The 25,862-nt window shown below is 43.9% G+C and overlaps 1 protein-coding gene across 8 annotated transcripts in view; it reads right to left on the bottom strand.

Annotated features, from left to right (window-relative positions):
* Positions 1-25,862, bottom strand: part of OGDH (oxoglutarate dehydrogenase) — a 98,428-nt gene that overhangs the window by 23,039 nt on the left and 49,527 nt on the right. For 5 of the 8 annotated variants that reach the window (XM_023740451.1, XM_012558286.2, XM_023740449.1 and 2 more), the window contains exons 4-9: positions 25,350-25,452; positions 10,733-10,848; positions 3,693-3,847; positions 3,024-3,170; positions 2,133-2,223; positions 1,432-1,611 (exon numbers count right to left, since the gene is read on the bottom strand). In XM_023740451.1, coding sequence (XP_023596219.1) covers positions 1,432-1,611; positions 2,133-2,223; positions 3,024-3,170; positions 3,693-3,847; positions 10,733-10,848; positions 25,350-25,452 — 792 coding nt within the window. Of the gene's footprint in view, positions 1-1,431; positions 1,612-2,132; positions 2,224-3,023; positions 3,171-3,692; positions 3,848-10,732; positions 10,849-25,349; positions 25,821-25,862 lie in introns of those variants that run through there. The other 3 variants (XM_023740455.1, XM_023740450.1, XM_023740456.1) reach the window with 2 other exon arrangements.

Raw genomic sequence — 25,862 nt, 5'->3', positions numbered from 1 at the left:
CCAACTGTTTACATGCTACTGTATTTGCTCCGTCTGCGTATCTCCACCGTCATGCGGTCATGCATCTTTTTTTTGAACCGTCTGAAAGCGCACTGCAGACAGGAGGTTCCCTATCCTTTGTGGGGCTGCCATTTTCTTTGCAAGACATTACTCAAATGCATGCTCTCCTTCCTCTCTTGATGCCATCCTTCTAGTCTAGATTCCATCAGCTCCTGAAAGCAGTTTCTGTTCTCTGATCCTCCAAGCATAATAGTAGTAGATTTATTTACAGAACCAGGCAAATTAATACTTGGTTCCCCCGCTAATGAAAAACGTGACCTCTCTCCTGAGCCAGTCTTACTCTTCCCCCTAGGGGAGCTGGCCTCTTCCTGCTCTGCCCAACTCTCCCGTCTCCATCTTCGCTCCTATCTTTCATCTCCACAAAATGTTTTTCCTTTCTCACCTATCTAAATCCTACCATTTTTACCTCTTTTCTCATTAAGTATGAGAACTACCTTCCTTGAAAAGACGGTTGATGGCCTTTTAATCCTCTTCCTTTACAACTCTAGCCTGAACCTGTATATTCCTCTTCTCAAGTTCTTCACCAGTTAACTTAGCAGTGTTATATCATGCTGTTGTATGTTCTATTAGCTTTGTTACATATTATCTTATTTCTACATCCTTGAGAGCAAGGTCAAGGCAGCCTATTTCTTATCTTCCCCAGGTGCACACGGGAGGCACTTAGCAAATATATGATTCTTTCATTGCTTGGTTTTAGGTCATCATTAATAAGAATGATATATTGGGATATCTGTCATCTTGAGATTCAATAAGAGGAAATGGTTACAATCAACTGAGGATATCTGGACACTCACTGGCTGGGAAATCAGCATTCAATTAACGTGTAAATCCTGAAAAACAACCACAGAGGTAAACGCCAGAATCAGGCACAGCCAGAGCTTCCAGTCCGTCTTCCTACACTTCTAAATGGTATCATGAACTTACTTCCCCCCTGATAACAATGAGACCTTCTCTTCTCACACATTTGTCAGCTTGACATTTCTCCTTCAGGCTTACCTATACTTCTCCTTACTAAGACTTTCTCCTCCTTTTCAGTAAACATGTTCCTTTAGCCATTTAGTAATATTTGTGTAAGACTGGCTTCTCCACAGATGTGATGAAAACAGAAGCAAGTAAATCCCTTCCTATTTTTGGTGGCTACATCTTTGGTAGACAGCATATTTGTAAGTGGGACTATTTTGCTGTTTGCTACTCTTATAAAGCTCATTTAGAATACTTCTTTAAATTCCAGAGATGTGAAGTCTAAGACATGCCAAGGGGCTTCACAACACTGCCAGCGAGTGCAGACTCCATCCTGTTTAGGAGGCTGGGAGGGACTGCTTCACTCAGTGGGAAGCTGCGTCCTCACAGGCCTTGCCCAGTGGCCCTCACCTTTTTCCCTTCAGTGTCCCCACAGTAAAACTGCTCAGCTTTGGTCTTGCCCATCACCACAGGGTCAGCAGCCTCAAGGTGGGAAGGGTTGGCTACCAGGGACAGAGTGATATTCCTGTCTGTCACGCGGTTAATCCTCCGATGATACATGCCCAGGTGATACTTCACGTCTCCAGAGCCCTAAAAGTACAAATAATTGTGCATCTTCACACTGGGCAAGGAAAATTCACGTTCTTGCTACAGGGAAGAGCTATGAGTGTATCCCTTCACAAAGACCCATTATACTTTACTTCCACTCCCAGAACCCCCATTCCTTGAAAGAATGGGAAAGCCTTCTGCTAAGGAGTATTCTGACCAGGCACAGGGAGAAGGTCTCCAAGCAAATAGTACTGACTCGCCTCCCGACAGGGTATTACTATGAATGCCCCTTCCCCTCATCATAGTACAGGTCCTGAAGTGGTCCACCACTGGCCACCTTCTTTGATTCTCAGATTCTCTTAAGCAGAGAGGGAAACTAAAAGGGTATGGAGGATCCCAGCCCTAATAAATCTTTTCCCAGAAACAGACAGAGCCAGGGAGGTCTTGTCTAGACATGGGATACTCATACACTCAGCCCAGCCAAAATGTGCCAGGCAGGAAAACAATGATCAGGGTTACAGCTCTGCTGGAAAAGTTTCTCCAAAGAAATACAGGTGACTCACCTCATCAGCTGCCTCCAGCTTTGAATCAAACTGACAGAAGATCTGCTCCAGTTCCTTCCTGATGACGTTTGCGAGCACGTTCAGCCGCCCTCTGTGGCACACGGGGCAGATGAATGCTGGCATGAGGCTCGCTGGGGTCGGCCCCCAGTGGACCCCTCCCCATTTAGTGCTCTACAGACAGCGAGCCACCAGCCTTCCTCCCGCCGCTGCCCTCACCTGCTGTGCACAGCACCTCTGCACCATGCAACATAAGGAGAACTGAGACCCAGCGCTGCTAGCAGACACCGGGCCCGTACTCCCTGGTACCTGAATGGAGGTCACATAGTGGGGTGGGCAGAGTGGCAGCGGCAGAGACGCAGGGTCGCCCGCTGGTGTGTGCTGTGTGGTCTAGCCTCCCACTCACACATGCTCTTCCTGCCTTCTGCGCTCATGTCAAGGAGAGTGCCATTCCCACCGGGTTAGCATCTCCCTTCTGCTATGGTCCCTGGCAAGGGTATTTTTGGTTTACTTTCTATAAAAATATAACCCAAGGCCAGGATGACTTGTCTAAAACATGTGGCCTTGGATATGATAGCGACTTTCCAAACTGAGAAGAAGCAACTTGCAGCAAGAACAATGATCATCCTGAATCAGGGACAATGCAAGAACTCCTGGAAAATAAGACACTCTCATACCAGAATGGCAGTCCTCCTTCAGGCACACTAACTGGAATTTAAATCAGAAGGGATACCTATGACCCAGTGACTTAAATGCATGAAAGATTACACATGGATGGGGCAGGAAACCAAGTGGCTTTCTTTGCCCAATAGGCAATGGTGAGAGAAACAAGCAGACGGGGAAGGGGTCAGGCAAGAGGGCCCCCGCTGCTGCAGAAGCCTCCCTGACAGTTACCTGTGCGGCATGCCCATAATCACATAATCGACTCCATTCTCACTCGACTTGTCAATGATGGTCTTCAGGGCAGGAATCAACACCTCACAGCCTTCCAAACCAAAGCGCTTCTCAGAGGACCACTTCCGCTGAAGGAATTCCTCAAACCTGGAAGAAGAGCCCAAGGAATCCTAAAGACAATGTCATCAGGGACTGAATCCCAAAGTCAGACTTTCCAAAACAACAAAAACCAGTCCATTTGCTGTTGAGTCAACTCATAGTGACCCCATGTGTGTCAGAGTAGAACTGTGCTCCACAGGGTTTTCAATGGCTGATTTTTCAGAAGTAGACTGTCAGGTCTTTCTTTTGAGATGCCTCTAGGTGGACATGAACCTCCAACCTTTTGGTTAGCAGGCGAGCACGTTAACCACCGGCCCCACCCAGGGACTCCTAAACAACAAACGTTAGGTGTAAAAGGTCAGGCAGAGGGGCTCTCCTTTCAAAGGTGAGACTGTGTGCCACCTCCGAGGCCCACCCTCCCAAAAGGGAGGCTACGAAGGCCACACCATGGATGAGAGGCTGCACTGCAGGGCTTAAGTGTTCTCACATCCAGGACTACGTCTTTCCTGGAAGGCTCATGTTTTGGGAATCCAGCTCCGAGGTGCTGCCTCCCACAGGCCAGACAGATACCTGGTGGACCGCACAAGCCTGGCCAGCAGGGTTCGTTTCTCCTCGTTTGTGAACTGCATGATTCCAGGAGTCTCGAACTTCTCCCTGATCCACTGGCACTGCTCCAGGTCATTGATAAACATAAACTCCACTCCAATATGCTGACAATAGGCCATCTGTTTCATAAAGATGCACATGGCAAACAGGATTTTTAGTTAGATCTGGTTGAATGCAAAAAATGTTGACCACTCATTCACCTAGAAGGCAGGAGAGGAACAGTCAAGTGGCTTCCTTTTAAAACTCACCAGGATGCAGGTGTAGCCCAAGGGAGCAGAGTGGTGCCAGCACCAGGCCCAGCCACCTTCTCTCACTCCAAACTTGGCCATAAAATGCTCTCTTCCGGGACCAGGTTACATGTACACAGATCCAGGATGACAGTTAAGGACAGCAAGACCTCCACACCTCCCTCAGGGGCCAAGCCAAAGAACAACTTCCCCAACTCCACTCCCTTACTCTCAGCAGGGAGAAAACACGGCATCAGCTTTGGGATCCAGGTCATTCCCCGAGAAAGGTATGATACCCCCAGCAAAGTGGTTTCCCTGACCTTAAGGTCAGGCTTGTGCCCAGCACCAAGGAGAAAGAAAGGCCTACACCATGCTAGCAGAGAACATAGCTAAATGATCATTTTAATTAAGGTTTGCAGGCTTTAAAATTTTTAAGTTCTACTTTGTAATAACCAACTCCTCTTAGGAACTACAGGGTCCTAAAGAAGCATGACTGGACATATTACAAAAGAAAGGTCCTAAATAGATCAGGCCTCCCACATGACTGTGCACCTATCACTACACCAAGGCAGGGGCTGTAACATCCCCCAAAACCTCAGGAAAGGTGGTCAGTATGCCAGTCCAGCTCTGAACCGGGTGGGAGACCCAGGGAGAGTCAGAGTTCATGGGAAAGAAAATTTAGAAGCAAAGAACAGGAAGAGAAGGGAAAGCTCGCATAAGCATAAGAAAGACGTACACCCAGGAACCAGAATCCTCTAGAAACCCTGATGGCCCTCCTTGGAGCCCAAACCCTTGATAAGCCCTGGGCTTGACATGAAAGCCACAGTGGCCAATACTCACCTTCCTTCCCCAACTGCTACAGCTATTTGGGGGTATCAGAATGAAGATCTTAAACACTGAATAAGGAAATGGGCCTTGAACGTGAAACCCCAGTAAGACTAAAGGCCAATAGAGACATTTTATAGATCTTAGCAACATTCTTTTCAATGTCTTAGGAGCAGCCACCATTTACTTATAGAATGCCAAGTTCTACTACCAGGTTTCCATTCATGACCCCACTTAGTTTTCATAACAATAGACAGGGGAACTTGGTTGGCACAGATCAGTTAAATAATTTGCCCAAAATCACAGTGGCAGGGCCAGGATTTGAACTTAGTCCATGTTCTCTACTTTTTCCCTTTCTTCCAAAGAAAGGATGGACCATCATTACACAATCTGTTCCAAGATTATGACACAAAGTAAAATGTGCCTGAATTAAAATGGCTATGAGATGAGGAAAATCACCTTGCAGAAAGCCATCTGGCCCTTGTCTTGGTCCTGCAAGCTGGACCACACCTGAGACAAATGAGTGGGGGCTGACCAGACCAAGAGGGTCCACCTGGGGGCCCAATGCTGACTAAGGTTCAGGAGGCATGATATGATCTATCATGGACACTGCGCTGAGGCCAATAAAGGCTTTGGAAGACTGAAGGAGCTTCCTGGTTGGTGATCACGCACGGGAGAGGGTAGCGCATCCTTCTTTGAGACAAGGAAGCTTCTTGCTGTGAATCCGTCCAGACCTCACCCTATGTGTCTCTTTGTATCCTTTCTGGTTGTAATAAATCTGTAGTAAGCATGGTATAAACGTAAAAAACCAAACTCATTGCCGTCGAGCCAATTCCAACTCCTAGCAACTCTACAGGACAGAGTAGAACTGCCCCATAGGGTATCCAAGGAGTGGCTGGTGGGTTAGAACTGCTGACCTTTTGGATAGCAGCCAAACTCTTAACCACTACGCCACCAGGATTTCCGAGCATGGTATACTCTCCATAAATTCTGTGGGTCATTCCACCACATTATCGGACCCAAAGGAGCAAGGGGAGCTGGCTGGACTGAAGCATAAGGAGACACGTGGATTCCCAGGCTTGTGGCTAATACCCTGACGGGTAGAGGAAAACCCCAGATTTGGGGTCGGCTGGTTTGAAGTGGAGAGAGTCATGTGGACTCCTGAGATTGTGGCCGGTACCTGCTGATCTAGCCCTGGGTGGCTGGGGATGGGAGACAGAAGGGCTGTGTGGGCAGCTGGGGTCTAAACTGTACAGAGAAGGGAAACTTAGATTTCCATAGGCTGCAGCTGGTTATGTGGAGTGGGATTTGTTATCTACCACACAACTTGGTGTCCGAAGTGGGTGATCTTAGTCTCCCTGGACTGGTTTGTACAACTGGGATAGTCGGCAGGATTCACTAGCATGGAACCTGACTTCACAATAGCAACCCACGGCACTCTCGATATCATCTTATTCAAGAGAAGGAAATCTTATCCAGAGAAAATAGAGCTGGGAGAGACCATGGTATTTAAGGCATTTTTACTAACGCAAAAGCATATTTCCCTAGTGAACATCTAAGATGATAGAACTGGAAACATCACAGTTGTTGGATCTGCAAGAACTTCAGGAACGGTATGCATCGCTCAGTCACATTCTCTGACTTCAAAGTCAGTGTAAAGTTCATACTTAACCTTGACAGATGTTTGGGGTTCACAGTGCCTTAACTCCACTTATCAGCAGAAGAAAGCATATTTCTGCACATACACATTTGACAGGACATGGCCCAGCAAGAGTGGTTGTGAATACTAACTCTCCTCATTGGCCTAATAAAAGGCATGTTTTCCCTTAGGGGTCTAAGTCTGAACTGCAAATCGTAGCAGAGTCATGCTCTAACGTTCTGGTTCATTCCTTTTTTTTATTTTTATTTTTATATAACTTATGCTATTCTTATTGTTGTTTTTGAGAATATACACAGCAGAACATACACCAATTCAATAATTTCTACATGTACAATATAGTGACACTGATTACGTTCTTCAATTTGTACAACCATTCCCACCTTCCCTTTCCAAGTTGTTCCACCTCCACTGCAATAACTCACTGCCCTCTAAGATTCCTATCTAATCTTTCGAGTTGCTGTCATCAATTTGATCCCTGATAGATTTTAAAAGAGCACAATGCTCAAGGCAGACATTCTTTATTAGTTAAGCTAAACTACTGTTTGGTTTTAAGAAGGCTTCAGGGGTATTTTTAGATTAAGGTTTAAAGATTATCTCAGGGCAACAGTTTCAGAGGCTCATCTAGCCTCCATGGCTCTAGAAAGTCTGGAGTCCATCAGAATTTGAAATCCTGTTAAGTCATTTTGCCCCTTTTGATCAGGATTCCACTATAGAATCCTTGATCAAAATGTTCAGTAATGGTAGCCTGACACCATCCAGCCCTTCTGGTCTCATGGCAAAGGAGGCGGTTGTTCATGGAGGCAATCAGCCACACATTCAATTTCCTCCTCTTACTCCTGACTCTCCCTCTTTCTCCGTTGCTCCAGGCAAACAGAGACTAATTGTTGTGCCTTGGATGATTCTGCAAGCTTTTAAGACCCCAGGCAATATACAAGGAACTAGGAGTAGAACAGAAGAACTAAACGTGTTAATAGGCCAATTAAGTGGGATAGCTCATTAAACCATGACCCTAAACCTTCAAACCGAGAAACCAAATCCCATAAGATGTTTGGTTGTACATAAGCAGCTTCAACAGCTACTCTTTTTCTTTTTTCTGTCATTGTTGACACATATCTATCACACAACTTTTGCCAATTCAACTTTTTACAGGTGTACAACTTATTGACAGCCATTAATCGGCTGTGTAACCCTGCCCTTAATCAATGTGATTTTTCCATCACCCTAAACCAAAACTCAGTACTCCATAAGCAATAACATCCCCCTCCCCTTTTTCAATGGCTGATCTACTGGAAGCAGACCACCAGGCCTTTCTTTTGAGGTGCCTCTGGGTGGACTTTGGTACTTTAACCATTTGTACCACCTAGGGCCTCCAAGTTAACCACAGGGTACATCAATGCCTGCGCCCACCTTTATTTCTCCTCTCCGGGAAGGAAAGTTGAACTTGAGACAAAAAAGGGACACTGTTGCTTGCTGTGGAAAAGACATTTCCCAGGTAAGGCTTTCTAATTAGAGAGGCATGCTTAACTATGAGCTGCTGAGCTCCCCAGTGAAGATTCATTTGGGTTAAAAAGCAAGCACTCCTTTGAAGTTTCGGAGGTGCTAGTGCTGTGAGTCATCTCTCAGTGCTGACTGGTTTAATCAGACTGCTTTCCTAGCATTTACAAATGAGGGAAATAAAGTGAGGGAATAGGGTGGGAAATACCGGCATTAGGGCAGGAATTTGACACAAGAAAGAGAAGTAACTTTGGGGTAGGGCCATTTGAAGAAGGATCAGTCTATAAAGGGTGCCATTTATGGGGTAGAGACAACATGAGAGCTTCTAGATCATCACTATCTGATAGAATTCCACCATAAGCCACATATGCAATTCAAAATTTCCTTATAGAAATGGATAAAATTAATTTTCATATTTTATTTGACTCAATATATCTAAAACATTATCATTAAACCAAAAACCACACCCATTGCCGTCGAGTCGATTCCAACTCATAGCGACCCTATAGGACAGAGCAGAACCGCTCCGTGGGGTTTCCAAGGAGTGGCTGGTGGATCTGAACTGCAGCCCTTTCTGGTTAGTAGCCGAGCTCTTAACCACTGCACCACCATGGCTCCTTATCATTACAACATATAATTAATATTTTTTAAAAATTGAGAAGTTTTACATTCTTTTTTTTGGGTACTAAGTCTTTGAAATCTAGTGTGCATTTTACACTAGTCTCAATTCAGACTAGCCATACTTTAAGTGCTCACAGCCGCACGTGGCTAGTGGCTATCATGCTGGATAGTACAGATCTACAGGTTATGGTCAAGGGTGGTATTACTGGAGCGCAAGTAAAGGAGATGGGAAGGATCTAAAGGTCAATTTACCTAGGGCTAATCCCCCACATGTCTGTCAAGTTTTTCGTACTGTGGGGGTTTGTGCGTTGCTGTGATACTGGAAGCTTTGCCACTGGTATTCAGATACTAACAGGGTCACCTATGGCGGACAGGTTTCAGCTGAGCTTCTAGACTAAGACAGACTAGGAAGAAGGACCCAGCAGTGTACTTCTGAAAAGAATTAGCCAGTGAAAACCTTATGAATAGCAGGGGAACACTGTCTGATATAGTGCCAGAAGATGAGCTCCCCAGGTTGGAAGGCACACAAAAGATGACTAGGGAAGAGCTGACACACTGGCTGCAACAATGAGCTCAGGCATGACAACGATTGTGAGGATGGCACAGGACCGGCAGTGTTTCGTTCTGTAGTACATAGGGTCGCTATGAGTTAGAACCAATTTGACAGCACCTAACAACAACAACAATCCTAACCATCACTTTCGTAATGCTGAAGAGATCAAGAAAGCTGTCACTTACATCATCAGATTTCCATCCCCTCTTTCCCCATCAGCCTGGAAGTGATAAAGACAAAGGAGTGAAGCAGCTCTAAGTAAAGATGCTGAGACTACTGCAGGATGCTTGTCACATATTGTAGAAAATGTCACTACTAGATACTCAGAAGGACTTTATGCCACTCGGCAGTCAAATGTGGAAGCACCAACAAGAGAATTTTAAGTTAAATCTCACTCACTAGAGCCATGGCTCTCCACCTTGGCTATTCAATGAAACTACTGGGGTGTTCATGGTATACTGATGCCAGGGTCCTAGCCCAAGATTCTGATTTAGTTGATCTAGGCTGTGGCCTGGGCCCTGGGATTTCTGGAAGCTCCCCAGCTGATTCTAATGTGCAGCCAAGGTGGAGAACTGCAGGAGCCCTGCTACTCAGTGTAGTCCAAAGTGGGAGCTTGTTAGAAATGCCAGGTACCACCTATGATTCAGAATCTGCACCTTCAACAGGACCCCCAGGTGGTCTGCATACACATTAAATTCTGAGAAGCACAGCAGTCTGTCTCAACTTCAATTCTTAAGCTCTGAATGTCATCGGCAGCAGTGAGGAATAATAAAGAACAAACATGTGGCATGGACCACCTCACTAAATCTAGTCCAGCCCTATGATGCTGGGCAGGTTTCAGCGGAGCTGCCAGACTAAGGTGGGCTAGGATTAAAGGTCTGGCAACCTACCTCTGAAAATCTGCCAATGAAAACCCTATGGATCACAATGGTCCGATCTGCAACCACTCATGGGGATGGCACAGGACGGGCAGTGTTTTGTTTCATTGTGCATGGGGCTGCCTCGAGGGCAGCTAACAACTATCCCTATCAGACGGGTGTTGCAGTTAACCTTCCTTGTACAGATGAAGAAATGGCTGTTCAGAGGTTAAATAACTTGTCCGAGGCTGATAAGGACTTGAACCCAGGCAGTCTAACCCTAGAGCCTGCATTCCTAACCATTATGCTGTACTGTGTGTGAATGAACGCCCCTGGCAGGCTTAGTATTAACATAAAAACCAGAAAGGAGGAGAAAAAAAGACAAAATAGGGGAAGGATGAGACAAGCGGAACAGGAGAGGGAGAATGAGGGAGAAAATAGGCCACTAGTAGTCTTTGAAACCAGCATGCCTAGGGGAGAGTATCCTGGCTCAAGACAGGACTTATTCTTCAGGGAACAATCACACAACTGAAATAAACTCCAGTGGCATCTGAACGCAGATTTCCACCTGTCCCCCTCTTTCTATGGTTGAGCGTAGAAACATGGATTTCTATCTGCAGCCTAAAAAATAGAAAAAAAAGTTCCCTTTCCCTTAAAATTTTTAAAAACACAAAACAGAAAAAAAAATAGCCTTGAAGTCATACTGCCAACACAGGTTCTTGGCAAGTACATCTGATTTTTTTGGAACTTGAGTTGTATTTACTTACCTCCAGCCGACGGATGATCTCCCGAAGCGGAAGAGCAGACTCCTTTCCCCCAATGAAGGTTGTGGTGGGCAAGTGGAAGACTTTGTCGAGATCAGATTCATGCAGTCCATAAAACCCTGCAGGATTATTGTGAGTGGGACAAGCCGGATGAGAGATGTCTTTGTAAAACATGGGACAGTTATATAGGGGCCAACATTTCATGGAAAGGGGAAGGAATTTCCCAGAGGAGAAAAATGAGGAAAAAAGTCACATAATAAAACCCAGCTCATCTACATGAAAATAATATTTTATAGCCAGAAACACAAACTTTAGAAATAATGGAAGCAGGTAACATTCCTGGCTGTCACAGGTAAACTAGAATAAGATTCATATTATGCATATGACTTTTTCCAGTCCAGTGAACAAATTATTCATAATTTAGGGACAAATTTATTTCAAGGTCCCAAGGACACAAACCCATGTTGGAGGTGGAAAGAGAGCCACAGAGAGGCACTAAGTAAGTCAATCTAAAGGAAAATGAAAATAGTCAAGGAAGGAATTAAAGTACAAAAAGGAGGAATTACTCTAGAATAGCAAACTATTTAGGTATTATATGACAATAATATATGTATGCAGTAAGTGACAAAAAGCTGGGGAGAGGCAAGAGAGAAAACCATCACCAAGTAACCAGCAGTAAGTGGTCCACGGAAGGATTAGAGCAGAGAAATAGGGTAGTACCTAAAACCACCCCCATCCTCTGGCTAAGGATGGCTTTCTTCTCCTGAAAACACCCCAAACTGCACCTTCTAAGCCCATCTCACAGAGTACTCAGCAGTCACAAATCTCACCTCCCTCCCCCAAATCCAATCACTTCAATATTTACTGGAACATTGACTGTGTGCAAAGTGCTTGCTTGTCTGGAAGTATATTTCAAATGGATTTAAAAAAATGATGGAAGGGTTCTTTCTTTGGCATCATATGCTTGTTCTCATATTGTAATAATGATCAGAGGGGAAGAGAGACGTGGAGAAGTTTTCTCCTCATGGTGCTCACAGGTTCCCTTTATGGTTTTGCCTGCCTGCCCTGAGATAATGCTGGAGGTAAGGTAAAGGGGACAGCTCAAGGCATCACTAGCACTTGAACGCTTTATACCAGTATTTCCTCAGACACCAAGAATGAAAGGAAACTATAAACAGCCAATCTGTAAAGTCGTCAGCATATGACTGTACAGGTGAATGTTCTCATTGTTTCCTGGCCAAATTAAATGTAAATAAGAGCAAATGTGAGACATAAGGTCCAGGTACTGGATTACAGCAGTTGTTTGCAAACATAGCCGTGTATCCAAATTGCCTGACTTGTGAAAACACGTATTTCCAACCCACAACCCTGATAATCTTGACCCAGTTGGCCTTGGGTGGGGCCCAAGAATCTCCCCAAAAGACTGTTTCAAGCCAGGTTGGGGAACAACCGCTTCATTTATCTAATGCTTTAAGACACACTTTTTAAAGTCTTAAAGGCCAACTCTATGTTTTAAATTCTTTTTGTTTTGTTAAAACAAAAGTAAATTTGGCCTTTTCCCTCAATTGTCAAAAAAGGGAGTGGTGATGGTAGCAACAGCTTGCTTAAGCCTGTCCCCACCCCATTTCTTTCTGTGAATCCATCAAAAATGAGGACCTGGCAGTCACACAGAACAGATGAAGCAGACCACTCTGGCCACGCAGAGTCCGGCTCACTGGCAACCACCCTGTGCTTTTCACGGGACAAAAACAAAACCATTTTAGAAGAAACTTTTCCCAGCTGATAAAAAAAAACTTGGGCCAGAGGCAGGTCAGAGAGACCAGCATATTCAATAATACACACTGAGAAAACATTCTGACTGTCATACAGCCAAGAATACCCCCAGGTGAGAACGGCAGAATTTGCTGCAATTTTTCATCATGAGGAACCCTGTGAACCAGTGGCCTTAGAGACTGTGTTCTAGATAACCCAAGCAACTCTAATACCCTGTCCTTACCATATGTTCTTCACTTGCATTCTCCCAAATTTAGCATTACTTCGGGTTGTACTGACAAATCTTAAAACTGCTGGCTCCTACTTGTGAGTTCTTCAGTCATTTGAAAAATTCAGTCTAGAGACTTCTGCTGCTTCTGAGGAGACGGAATAGATGTATCCTGTTCTTCCTAAGTACAACTAAAAATCTGGATATTATATATAAAACAAGCATAAGAAGACTCTGAAAAGTGGAGAAGAAATCAGACTAGGGACCGTAGCACCCAAGGAATGACACAGTGGTGAGTTCCCTGGGTTTTCTTCTTGCTTCTTATATCCCAGACTTGGAGCTGAAGAAGCCAGCAGCCTGGAAATCCCAATTACCATATTTCTTATATAAACAATGAATGTCTTCTATATTTGTTTGCCAACTGCTCCCTCTGCCCGGCATGGTATCTTTGTAAGCACTATACTAATTTATTTTTTTACAGCAATGGATTTGTTCGTCCTTCTGGCAGTCCATGGTATAGTCAATATTCTTCGCCAACATCAAAGGCATCAATTCTTCTTTGGTCTTCCTTACTCATTGCCCAGCTTTTGCAAGCATATGAACCTGCTGCTGAGGAGCTGATTCCGACTCATAGTGACCCTACAGGACAGAGTAGAATTGCCCCATGGGGTTTCCAAAGAGCAGATGGTAGATTTGAATGGCTGACCTTTTGGTGAGCAGTCGAGCTCTTAACCACTGCACCACCAGGACTCCTCACATGCATATGAGGCAACCGAAAACATCATGGCTCAGGTCAGGCGCCCTTTAGTCCTCAAAGTGAATCTTTGCTTTTTAACACTTTAAAGCAGTCTTTTGCAGCAGATTAGCCCAATGCAATACGCCACTTCGTGTCCTGACTGTTGTTTCCATGGGCACTGGTTGTAGATAAAAGGAAAATGAAATCCTTGACAACTTCAATATCTTCTCCATTTATCATGATGTTGCTTATTGGTCCAGTTGTGAGGATTTTTGTTTTCTTTATGTTGAGGTGTAATTCATACTGAAGTCTATAGTCTTTGATCTTCCTTCATAAGTACTTCAAGTCCTCTTCACTTTCAGCAAGCAAGGTTATGTCATCTGCATATTGCAGGTTAATTATATACATATACATGTGTAATTACATATATGTATGTATGTATGTAAACATACGTGTACAGGTATGCATATGTGAGTATATATAGGTGTGTGCATACGTATATGTATATGCATGTATGTGATTACATGCCCATATATTCATATACATAATAAAGCACATAGGGGGCACAGATACGGGTACTTTTTAAACATAACCAAATACCTCATGGGATTGGTTTCCTGGGTTTGAAGGATTAGGACCACAGTCCCTACATCCTAGTTTGGTGAGTAGCGTCTGGGATATTAAAAGTTAGCGAGCAACCATCTAAAATACTATTGGTCTCTACTCACCCTGAGCAAAAGAAGGAAACAGAAGAAACTAGTCCACAGGACCAACAGTCTACACGAACCACAGCCTCTGTCATGGATTGAATTGTGTCCCCCAAAAATATGTGTCAACTTGGCTGGGTCATGATTCCCAGTATTATAAGACTGTGTACCATTTTGTAATCTGATGTGATTTCCTTATGTGTTGTAAATTCAGTCCCTATGATGTAATAAGATGGATTAGCGGCAGTTATACTGATGAGGTATACAAGATTGGATAGTATCTTAAGTATCTTAAGCCAATCTCTTTTGAGATATAAAAGAGAGAAGCAAGCAGAGACACATGGGAACCTCACACCACCAAGAAAGCACCAGGAGCAGAGCACATCCTTCGGACCTGAGGTGTTCCCAGACCAAGGGAAGACTGATGACACGGACCTTCCTCCAGAGTCAACAGAGAAAGCGTTCCCCTGGAGCTGATGCCCTGAATTTGGACTCGTAGCCTATTGGACTGTGAGGGAATAAACTTCTCTTTGTTAAAGCCATCTACTTGTGGTATTTCTGTTAGAGCTGCACTAGATGACTAAGATAGCCTCATTTACCCTGAGACCAGAAGAACTAGATGGTGCCCGACTACCAGTATCACCTTTCTGATCAGGGCCACAGCAGATGGACCTGACAGAATGGGAGAAAAATCTCAAATTCCTAAAAATCAATCAAACAAACAAATAAGAAAAAAAAAAAAAAAACAGATCTTCTGGACTAGTTGAGACTAGAGGACTCCCTGAGACCACTGCTCTGAGATACTCTTCAAAACCTTGAACCAAAACTAACCCCTAACGTCATCTTGTAACAAACTGGCTCAAAAAATAATGAGTTATCACCCATTAAGTACTGTGCTCCCTTAAAAAAATCACCTACATGAGACCAAACAGTCAACAATTACTTTAAAACAAAAATGAGAACGTGGGGGGCAGGGAAACTAGATTAATGGAAACGGAACAACTGAAATACTGAGAATGTTCACGCATTGTGAAGAATGTAACCAATGTCACTGAACAATCTGTGCAGAAACTGCTGAATGGGAACCTAAACTGCGTAAACCTTCACCAAAAACACAATATTATTTTTAAAAATTCAAAAATCTATTAATGTAATCTACTATGTTAACAGGTTAAAGATTATATGATCATATTAATTGATGCAAAAAAAGCATTTTACAAAATTCGACAGCCATTCATGATAAAAACCATCAGAAAAATAGGAATAGAAGGAAACTTCCTCACCCTGATAAAGAGCATCTACAACAAAATGTACAGCTAACATTTTACTTAATGGTAAGAGACTGAATGCTGTCATCCTAAAGCTGGGAGCAAGGCAAAGATGTCCACCCTCACTGCTCTCATTCAGCATAGTCCTGAAAGTCCTAGACAGTACAGTAAGGCAAGAAAATAAAGTAAACGGCACACAGATCAGAAAGAAATTAAACTGTCCCTACTTGCAGATGACATGATTGTAGAAAATCCTAAGGAATCTAGAAAAACAAGCCCTAGAATGAGTGAATTCAGCAAGACCACAGGATATAAGATAAACATACAAAGATCAATTGTATTTCTGTATACCAGCAATGAACACACGGACATCAACCAATTTTTAAAATGAAACAGGTGTAAATCTAACAAAACATGTACAAGGCTTGAAAACTACAAAGCACTGATGAAAGAAATCAAAAAAGATCTAAATAAATGAAGAGACAGATCATGTTCATGGATTAGAAGACTGAACACAATCCCCCCTAAAATGGCCTAAAGGTTTAAAACAATTTCTACCAAAATCTCAGCAAAGTTTTTTTTCCTAGACATAGACAAGATTATTCTAAAATTTATATGGAAAGGGAAAGGGAAAAGCTCTGGAATAGCCAAAGAATTTTTAAAAAGAATAATGTTTCCAATGTTAAGGCTTACTATATAGCTATAGTAATCAGGACAGTGTGGTATTGGTTGAGGGACAGACACACAGATTAAAGGAAAAGAACAGAGAACCCCGAAATAGGTGCATACAAGTACAGCCAAATGATTTTTGACAAAGGTGCAAAGGCAATTCAAGAGAGGAAAAATAGTCTTTTCAACAAATGGTGTTGGAGAAGTGTAAAAAAACGAACCTTGACATAGTTCACACCTTATACAAAAATTAAAATGGATTATGGACTTAAATGTAAAAGGTAAAGCTACAAAGCTTTTAGAAAAAATACACAGACAAAACCTTCTAGGCCTAGGCAGAGTTCTTAAACATGACACCAAAAGTACGATCCATAAAAGTAAAGAGTTGACAAACTGAACTTGATCAGAATTCAGCACTTTTACCCTGCAAAAGGCCCTGTTAAGACTGAAAAAACAAAGTACAGACTGCGAGAAAAGTATTTGAAAACCACATATTAGGATGAAGATGTAGACTACATAAAAAACTCTTAAAATTCAACAGAAAAAAAAAAAAATCCAATTAGAAAATGGGCAGAAGACACAAAGAGAAATACTTCTCTGAAGAGGATACACAGGTGGCAAAAAAGCATGTGAAAATATGTTCAACCTCATTAGCCATTAGGGAAATGCAAATTAAAACCACAATGAGATATCACTACACACCTATCAGAATGGCTAAAATAAAAAATAATGACAACACTAAATGCTGGTGAAGATGCAGAGAAACTGGATCGCTCATACACTGCTGGTGGGAATGTAAAATGGTACAACCACTCTGGAAAATTTGGCAGTTTCTCATCAAACTAAACATGCAATTACCACACGACCCAGGAAGTGTACTTCCAGGCATTTATGCCAGAGAAATGAAGACTTAGGTTCACACAAATGTTTATACACAAATGTTTGTACACAAATGTTTATACAGATCGAGTCTTAATAGCCAAAGCATGTAAAAAACCCAGATGTTAAACTGTGGTACATTCATACCATGGAAGAGTACTCTGCAACAAAAAGAGACGAACTAGTGATACACACAACCTGCATAAATCTCCAGAGATTTATGCTGAGTAGAAAAAGCCAATCCAAAAAGGTAGCATATGTGATTGCATTTATATAACATTGCTGAAATGACAAAATTATAGAAATGGAGAATAAATAAATAGTTGCTAGATGTCAGAGAGGGGGTAGTGTAGGAGAAATGTGGAGGTGTTATAAAAGGGCAACGTGAGTGATCCCTGTGGTGATGGAAATGTTCTGTGTCTTGACTGGATTGACATCAATATCCTGGGTGTGACAGTACAAGACGCTACCACTGGGGCAAACTGGGTAAATGACACATAGGATGTCTCTGTATTATCTCTTACAATTGTATGGGAATCTAAAATTATCTCAAAATATAACAATTAAAAAATACAAATCTGTATTACAGTCTCACTGGTATGAGGAAGATGGAGGAAAAGGAGAATTCTTGGAGAAGCCTGGAGAAGGAAAAGGCTGAAGGAGGTGTGGCAGGAAGAGACTGGCCATGGGTGAATGAGAGCAGGCAGCATCTAAACTCTGGATTCCTCAAAGGTACTCACTCTGCCCAGAAACAACGGTCAGTAAGAGTTCCCAGTAAGTTTTTATTAGTAGTTCAGCTGTCCTTCAGACGTGGGTAAGATCAAAAGGGAAATCTTGTCTAACGTGCCCAGGAGCAAAATCTGAAAGAATCCAGAGTCTGGTCAAAGGCAGAATGTGAAGGACGGATGTGCCGCATGCAGAACTCAGCAGGGCCTCAGGATTCCAGCAGCAGCTAGAGACAAATGGCTCTAGCAATAGAAGGTTGGTGCGAAGGCTGATGAGAACACATGGAGGTGAAAAATGCTCTTCCGAGCACAAAATGGATGGTAACAAAAACGGCATCCTTCACACCAAACAAGCACTTGTTGGTTAATGATTAAAATGAAGTTGGAAAAACACATTTCAAAACAATGAACAACCCTCAAAACACTTGATAGAAATTTTGTCAACTTTCCCCAAACTGCATGCTAGAAAAGTTGAACATCCTATTCAAATAACACCCTCAACTCCAGATAGGTAAAAGGCTCATGATTTTCATACCTCCTACTGTTAGCATTCGAAGTCGTTCCTTGAAAACTGCAAGATCTGAGAGGCAGAGTGGGGTAGCATGGGTAAGTGCAGAAGGAAAAAGACAGTTGAGAGTTAGTTTAAAAAAAAAATCAAAAACCAAACAACACTACACCATTAAAGCAGTAACGAAGAAGCACAAACGCCTTCACACACATACACAAGGGAGAAGAGGTGGTGGTTCGCTTGATTAGGTGATTGTGAGAACTACTTTGATAAACACGAGAACAGCTGGAATGAGGTGAGTCAGAAGGCAGGGACAGCAGTTCTCCCAGATACTTGGAAGGCATCAGGCAGCGTGGTTTGAGGTCCCCTCATTTCCCTATTCTGATAAAGTGGCTGGCAAGGTTCTCCTAAGGAGTCACACAGTTCTTACATAAGAAGTCAAATACATCTGGCCCAGACTACTTCAGGATGAAAAAATTAGAAAAAAAGAAAAGTGAAAAAGCCTATTTTACAGTAGCCATACTTCAGAACTGGGTTATCAGACACGGACTAGACTCTAAATCCTCAGATTCTGTAGTGTTATAAAGAATGGAGGGAGGACCCTTTGTCCCACAGACCTGCTGACAGCCACTCCTCCCCAGAAAGCCAAACTAGAAGACCTCACTAGCCGAATAACCCAAGAGTCACAGCTAGAAATGTACAACTATACATTTTCCTACTACCTGTAAAATTATCACTAGTCTTCTGCCATATCCAAAGGCTCCCCAAGCTTTCTTTGCCATTAGTGAAAATCAAGCTGCTTATCTGGATACATGGAACACCTTGTCCTAACTCCCAGGGACTGAGTGTGTGGACCTGGACGGATAGAGTCTGGAAGGTTAATGGTCTGTTGGCACGTGGGTGCACAAAGCTGTTGATGGCTGAGTTTTCAAGCTGTGACCACTGTCACTGCTGAAGCGCCTGCCCTGGGAGTGCAAAGAACGGAAAGCTGGTGCATCCTCTGAATTTGTTGGGAACTCTGACTAGAAAAGACCCAAGGAGGATTCGGGGCAGGCCTGCTCTCCAGGGCTCCAGCAGGGACTCCCCAGCTCTGAAAGAGGCATGCCGGGTAAGGTTCATCTCCTTCCTGCGGGGGACAGCAACACAGGCAAAAGTCAAAGACCCAGAGCCAAGTGGCTCTTAAAATCTCAATTCTGCACAAAAGTTTTGATGTTTTGCTTAAGGCAAGGATGAAGAAACTTGTAATTTCTCCTCTAACCCTCAGAATAAAGACAACTGGACCATGTGCTAATCATGCCTGTGCCTCTTGGGAAAGACCACAAAAGGTGAAGGCCTCAAGGGAACTTCAACTGGGCTATTTCTGTGAAAAATAAGATGTTTACATGGTTCCTTCTGGGGAGTGGGCATGTGGATACTTTTATTTTCATCTGTGATTTTTAGTATTTTTTAAAAATAAGGCAAACAAAAGACACAAACCAAAGAAAGAAAAGGAGAGTGCAAAGAATGACAGAAGATACTCTGGCTATCATTTACAGAACGCACATAGGTTTTCCAGCACCTGACGAAAAGGAGTCGCTGTGGGACTTGGCCTACAGGGCCCTTAACCCAGTGAGGCCTGGGAGAAGCAGGGGTGAAATACCAGGAGGCCAAGTGTGATTCACAGTGTCAGTTCCTAGATGTCCATGAGGAAGGACAAAGTCAACAGCACACTTAAATATTAGCTTTCCACTTAGTTTAGACTTTAGTCCTCTCAAGAGTGACAGTATCTGTTCCCATGACGTCAACTCCCATTTAAATGTGTCAGCTGGGCCTCTCTGCCAAAGCCCTCCTGGTTACCATGGGCACAGTCCCCCGCAAACAGTAGACAGGAAATTTTTGTTAAATGCATTGCTCTGTACTGCTCTGAATTACCAAAGGTTAACATCAGCTCTATTTCCATCTCATTCTTTTCAGCAACCAAGGGAGCAGAACATGACCGGGATACCCCTCAGAACCCTTGAGAGCCCCCGAGGCCTGGAGATCTGCAGGAAGGTGAGACCTCCGCTCTGCTGTAATGACAGCTGAGTGAATGACAGAGGCAGCAACAAAGGCTTCAAGTAGCTAAAATTTTGTCTTTTTTTTTTTTTATTTTTGACTTTTTGACTACTTAACTCGAGTTCATCTCCTAAGACTGATATTAGGAACCTGCAGACTTACTAATGGTAAACAACAAAGAAGTTTCATGCTCTCCTCCCTTTTATTTAGAGAATTTATTTGTCTTGAACTCTCCTTTAATTATGTTTCAATCTCACAGTAAGGTAAATCTCAGTTATTTTTAACACTGTGAGATGTATACTATAGAATTTACACAGAAACCGGAGACAATGGCATCTTTAAGTTGGAATCTAGCTCAAACACTGCACTTTAAGGATGCAGAAAACTGAGGACAAGAGTTAATGGCACTTTTTCCAAGTCACAAAGCTAATCAATGGCAGCTCCAGGTCAGAAACAAGATCAGCGACTTCAATTTCAATGCTCCCCCAAAACCTAAGTAAGGAAGGGATAACTAGTAGTGACTACAAGTCCTAAGGCGAAACAATGCATGATCTCAGTCAAGTTTCCATGTCCACTTATTAAGCAATGAGACTATAAAAGATGGCAACAGAACCCACAGGGCTCACTGTCGCTTAGACTTTTTCTGTCAGTAACTGACTGAATCTGGTATTCTGCAATATACGCACTTCTAAGCTGGCAGCCTGATTCATGTGCCTTCTCTAGAGCCATGCAGGAGAAACCTCCTTAGGAAAAGGTGATGCTACCAAGCCCCCTCCCCTCCCCATCATCAAACCTCACGTGGGGCCTCATTTCACAGGTCCGAAGTCTGGGGCCAAGAATCTAACTGTGGAGCATGTAGTGGGAAATGCACGCTCAAGGCATCTCAGGTGGTGCTCTCAGCCCTCTCCCCCTATGATACAATCTCACACAAATTAGGTGGCCTAATCACCAACAAAACACTTCAGGGGAGAGGGTATCTCAAGTTCCTCATAAGCACTTGCACAATTTTAGAACACAACCCATACTTAATTGAGGAATTGTCCTAAAATTAATTCTAAATTTTGAAAATTAAAAAATAATCACTAACCCTATGGCTGCTAACCAAAAGGTCAGCAGTTCAAATCCACCAGCTGCTCCTTGGAAACCCTATGGGGTAGCTCTACTCTGTCCTATAGGGTCGCTACGAGCCAGAATCAACTCAGTGGCAAAGGGTACTATCATCTTTAACACTATTTTCATTACAGTCATGATGCTCTAAAAGCACACAATTTTAAAAGTACATTCTGCATGACTTAGGCCACGGGAGATGTCCCTGTGTCCTACTGGCTGTCCCAGGAGTCCTGCATGTCTGTCGAGTATCTTGTAATTGATGAGAGGACCAGGGTCTAATTGACTTCAGGGATCAGTAGAATTCCTGAGAAGTCAGGATAGGCAACCCTAGCCCAGCATTCCCCTATCTTTTCAAAACTGGATATAAAAGGTCAAGAATCTGAAATGACTCCACATATTACACCTTCTTTAAAAAAAAAAAAAATTCTGAAGTAGACAGAACACCCTGCTTGCGCTCTCAATTCAAAATATGCCAGCCACCCCAAGTATTTAGCTAGTGAAAGTATTTTTGTGGTAGCCTCATTAAGTACTCTCTGGGGGTTCACCACTTCTCCCGCTGTTCTGCAGTGTCAAATACTGGCATTCTTCTCTGTCATCACCCCCAGCCCGTTCCCTCCCACTGCTGCCCCCTCACTTCTCACTCCTTTCCAATCACAGGCAGAATACATTCTATGACAAGCTACTCAGGGCTGCATCCAACCTGCGTGGGGTGTGATCACTGCTCTGGGCCTCAGTTTCCCCAAGAGAAAATGGAGACTTGGTGTCTACATCCTCAGGAAATGGGAAGGACAGCTAAGAAGAAGCGTGAGCAATCAGCTCCGGGGAAGACACTGTGCGGAACAGGACACCGTGTAGTAGGGTTACTCACCCGACTGCCACTGCATGGCCACTCAGCCCTGCCCTGTGTGGCTCTGCAAGGACTGGGCTGCCCAGAATTCGGTGGCATTTTACTGAACAGAAGGGGACAGAGTGGCCTGGAAGGGCCGTTTCTGCCCTCCACATGGATGCACCCACCAACAAGAAGTTCTCCTGGGCCCTAAACCTCCCACCCATATACACTCCTCACTTGTTAACTTGTGAGTTCCTGATTTCTGAATTTATCTCATCACCACCAGACAGTCCAGCGGTTACTTTTCTCAAAAGACTGTTCATAATAATAACAATAGCTAACACACAGAGCTTAGGATACCCCAGGCACTATTCTAAGGAATTTATCTAATTTCAAAACAACATTAGGAAGTAGGTACTACAACTCCACCTTACTGAGACTGGTGGGGAGACTGAGGCACAGAGAGGTTAACGTCACACAGCTAGTAATGGCAGAGCTAGGCTCCAATCCAGGGAGTCTTGGCTTCAGAGTCTAGGCTCTGTGAGGCTCAAATAAGATCATGAATACTAAATGCTATATAAATACATAGCAGTCACATTTTTTAACCAGTTGTTTTGTTCAAGGCCCTGCATAAATCAAGGCTGAGATAATTCAAGACTCATATTTTCCTATAGATTCATATTTCAATTTTTTACACCTAAAGGAAGAATTTATTAATACTTTTATGTCACACTGTTTCAAATTCACAGGATGAAAATGTACTTTCCTCCCACAAAGAAGCTGCTCTCTGACTTTCTCTTACCAGTTCCTGAGGGCCCCTGCCTGGAGGGTCAAATGTATCTCTTCCTCCAACGATTTCAAGAAGTTCTGTGGCCAAAAATACCCCCTGAAGTCTTCTTTAAATCAAACAATAGTTTAACTTAATTAGTAAAGAATGTCTTCCTTGAGCATTGTGCTCTTTCAAATAATTATCTATATGGGATTAAACCAACAAGAGCAACTGTAAGGGTTAGATAGGAAGCTTAGGGGGCACTGGATTTATGTTAATGGGGGAGGAACAACTCAGAAAAGGAGGGTGAAAATGGTTGCACAACTTGAAGAATGTAATCAATGAATTGTAAATGCAGGAATTGCTGAATTGGTTTATGTTCAACAAGAAAAATAAATAATTAAAAAAAAAAAAGTTTATTTAAAAAATAAAAAGCAAACTCTGGATCCAAAAAAAAAGAAGAAGAAGGTCTGTGGCTACCTCCGTGCGTTTTAGTCTCAAGGCTCATAAAGTTGTCTTGTCAAGACTTTCAACCCCACTCTACGTGGCTGCCAAACCCAGAACCACACACCTCAGAGAAACACCAACACTTCCAGATGGGATCCCACAGGAAGGCCCCAGGTGGCAGGGAAAGAGCCACAGAGTCAGGAGACCCTGATCCTGGCTCCGCCACCAAAGCAAGGGGACTTAGGAATCAGCCATGCCGACAGGCCTTAGGTTTGCTCACCCTTAAGAGGTAACACTGGGTTGGAATCACCTGGGCAAGTTTCAAAAAGCCTACGTACCCTGCTGCCTGTTCCTACTCCACTCTGATTCGGTGAGTCTGCAGTGGGGCAGAGTATCATTTCTACAGCCCCCAGGTAATTCTAATGTGCAGTCAGGGCTAGGAACCACGAGAAAAGGTCCACAACTGTGGATGCCACCAGAGAAGAGAAACTGGGAAACTGTCACTTCAGGGGAGAGGAGGGACTGTCATCTTCTATGCTCTTTTCCTGCTTGATGTCTCACTGAGTATGGAAACCTCACTTTCTGGACTAACTACAATGGAGAAATGCTCAAGAACAGCCATCTCTGTCTCCTCTCTGCAGAGCACTCTTCACTAAGGAGAAGTGAGGTGGACAGCCCCGGCAGGGCACCACCCCCGGGCAGCAGCCTCCAGGCCCAGGACTCACGCTGGGTGGGCCTGCCCCATCTTAAGCAAGGGGATGGCTCCCCATGTTGGTAGCCAGCCTGCACGTGGCCAGATGCCAGCACAGGAGCAGAAGACATGGTGCTGCTTAGGTCCAAGGCTACTCAGGAGTCAGCACGCTGACGGGGCCTGGGGAGCTATAGGACACACGTGAGCACAGGGTGTGGGAGAGTCTCGGGGCTCCACAGGTTGTGACAGGAGGAAAGGGGGGTGGAGAGTTGGAGATGGGAGTTGGAGTCGAGAGGGGTAACCTTTATTCTTTACCATTCCACCAAAACGCCCACAGAGTAGGCTGATTTCACCCCACAAAGAGCAGTATTATGTAAGTAACTGTCACTGTATTAGCATGCAGGACATTTCTGGCGAGCGCCTCAGCCATTTCGATATTAGTCGCCATCATCCTTTCTTCAGTACAGGTTAGCAGCACAGTAACTCAAAGCAGATTAACTTGAGAAAGCAACTGCAGTGAGAGCTCAGCCCTGTGCGTAACAAACACCAGCCCTGGTGGTGATCAAAATCAGAGGCGAAGAAAGCAATGAGAACATATTCTAGCAACCGTGGCAACAATCTGTCTGTGCTCCACACATGCATCGCGCAGAGAGGCCTTGGGCCTCCTGGCAGGCTGTGAGAATGCTTCCAAAGTTTCCTCAGTGTGATCACCAGTGCAAGAATCAGAGGACCCAAACTGCACAGCCTGCTCTGAACCCATCCCTGCCTGGGACGCAACCGGCCCCAACCAAATCAGGACCCCGTACTTCAGGATGGGAAGGTGGGTGAGCAGCTTCTGACCAGAACCCCCTCTCCGCCAGGCCCCTTTCTGGCCTCAGTAAGGACAGCCGGGCTTCCACTGGGGGAGATGGGCAAGCAGCTCTGCTCTGGAGGTCTGCAAAGCTGAGATATTTTCTGTCCCTACTGCCCCAGGTGGGTCATTTCCCCCCCTGGCACCACAAACCTTTCCTGTCCAAAATTTTTATTTTTTCAATTTTGAGCCTTAGACAATTGAGCCGATACAATCTGGCTGAAAGGCTGGGATAAAAGTAACTTGCGCCAAATACACTCAGGGACACCCCAGCTGCATCACCTACAAATTTCAAGTGATCAGAACAAAGGAAACTTAAGAGTCTTTCCCTCCTGTCTGTGGACAGCCTAGCTGTGACAAGCTGTGAAGAGAGAGGAGCTCAAGCAACGCAGCACTGACTGCTCCCGGGACCCTCACCAAGTTTGTCTGTGGATGAGATAATGTCAGCTGGCACGGAGGAGTCCAGATCAGCATCCAAAATTCCCAGGGGGTCCAGCTGTGCTACATGGTGCCCTCGTATCTATGGATGGGCCAACAATGGACAGGGAAGGACACACACAAAAGGACAGGAGAAAAAAAAAGAGGGAAGGGGTAAAAAAAGGTAAAATTACATTAAAATTAGCATTTGCAGATTAATTCTCACCCACGTTTGAAGAAACAGTTACTGGAGCATCATCAAAATTTACACAACTAATTCCGAGAGGATCAAGTTTTGCAATGTGGTGACCCCTGACCTGGAAGCAATAATACAAATCAGTCATTAAAGAGATTCAGCGAAGTATGGAAAGGGCTAACAGAGTTATATTTCATACAAACCTTTCCCAGAGAGGACCATTAGCACCAATAAACTTATACAATAAAATTAGATTTTAAAAGTCTTAGGACAGTCCTTTAAAAAGGACTATTGTGTGTAAATGCACTTTTGTAAAA

This window comes from Trichechus manatus, unplaced genomic scaffold, assembly GCF_000243295.1.
Source record: "Trichechus manatus latirostris isolate Lorelei unplaced genomic scaffold, TriManLat1.0 scaffold00155, whole genome shotgun sequence".
NCBI classification, from domain to species: domain Eukaryota; kingdom Metazoa; phylum Chordata; class Mammalia; order Sirenia; family Trichechidae; genus Trichechus; species Trichechus manatus.
Note: the sequence above shows the minus strand (reverse complement) of the source record. Positions and strands in the feature narration are given on the sequence as shown.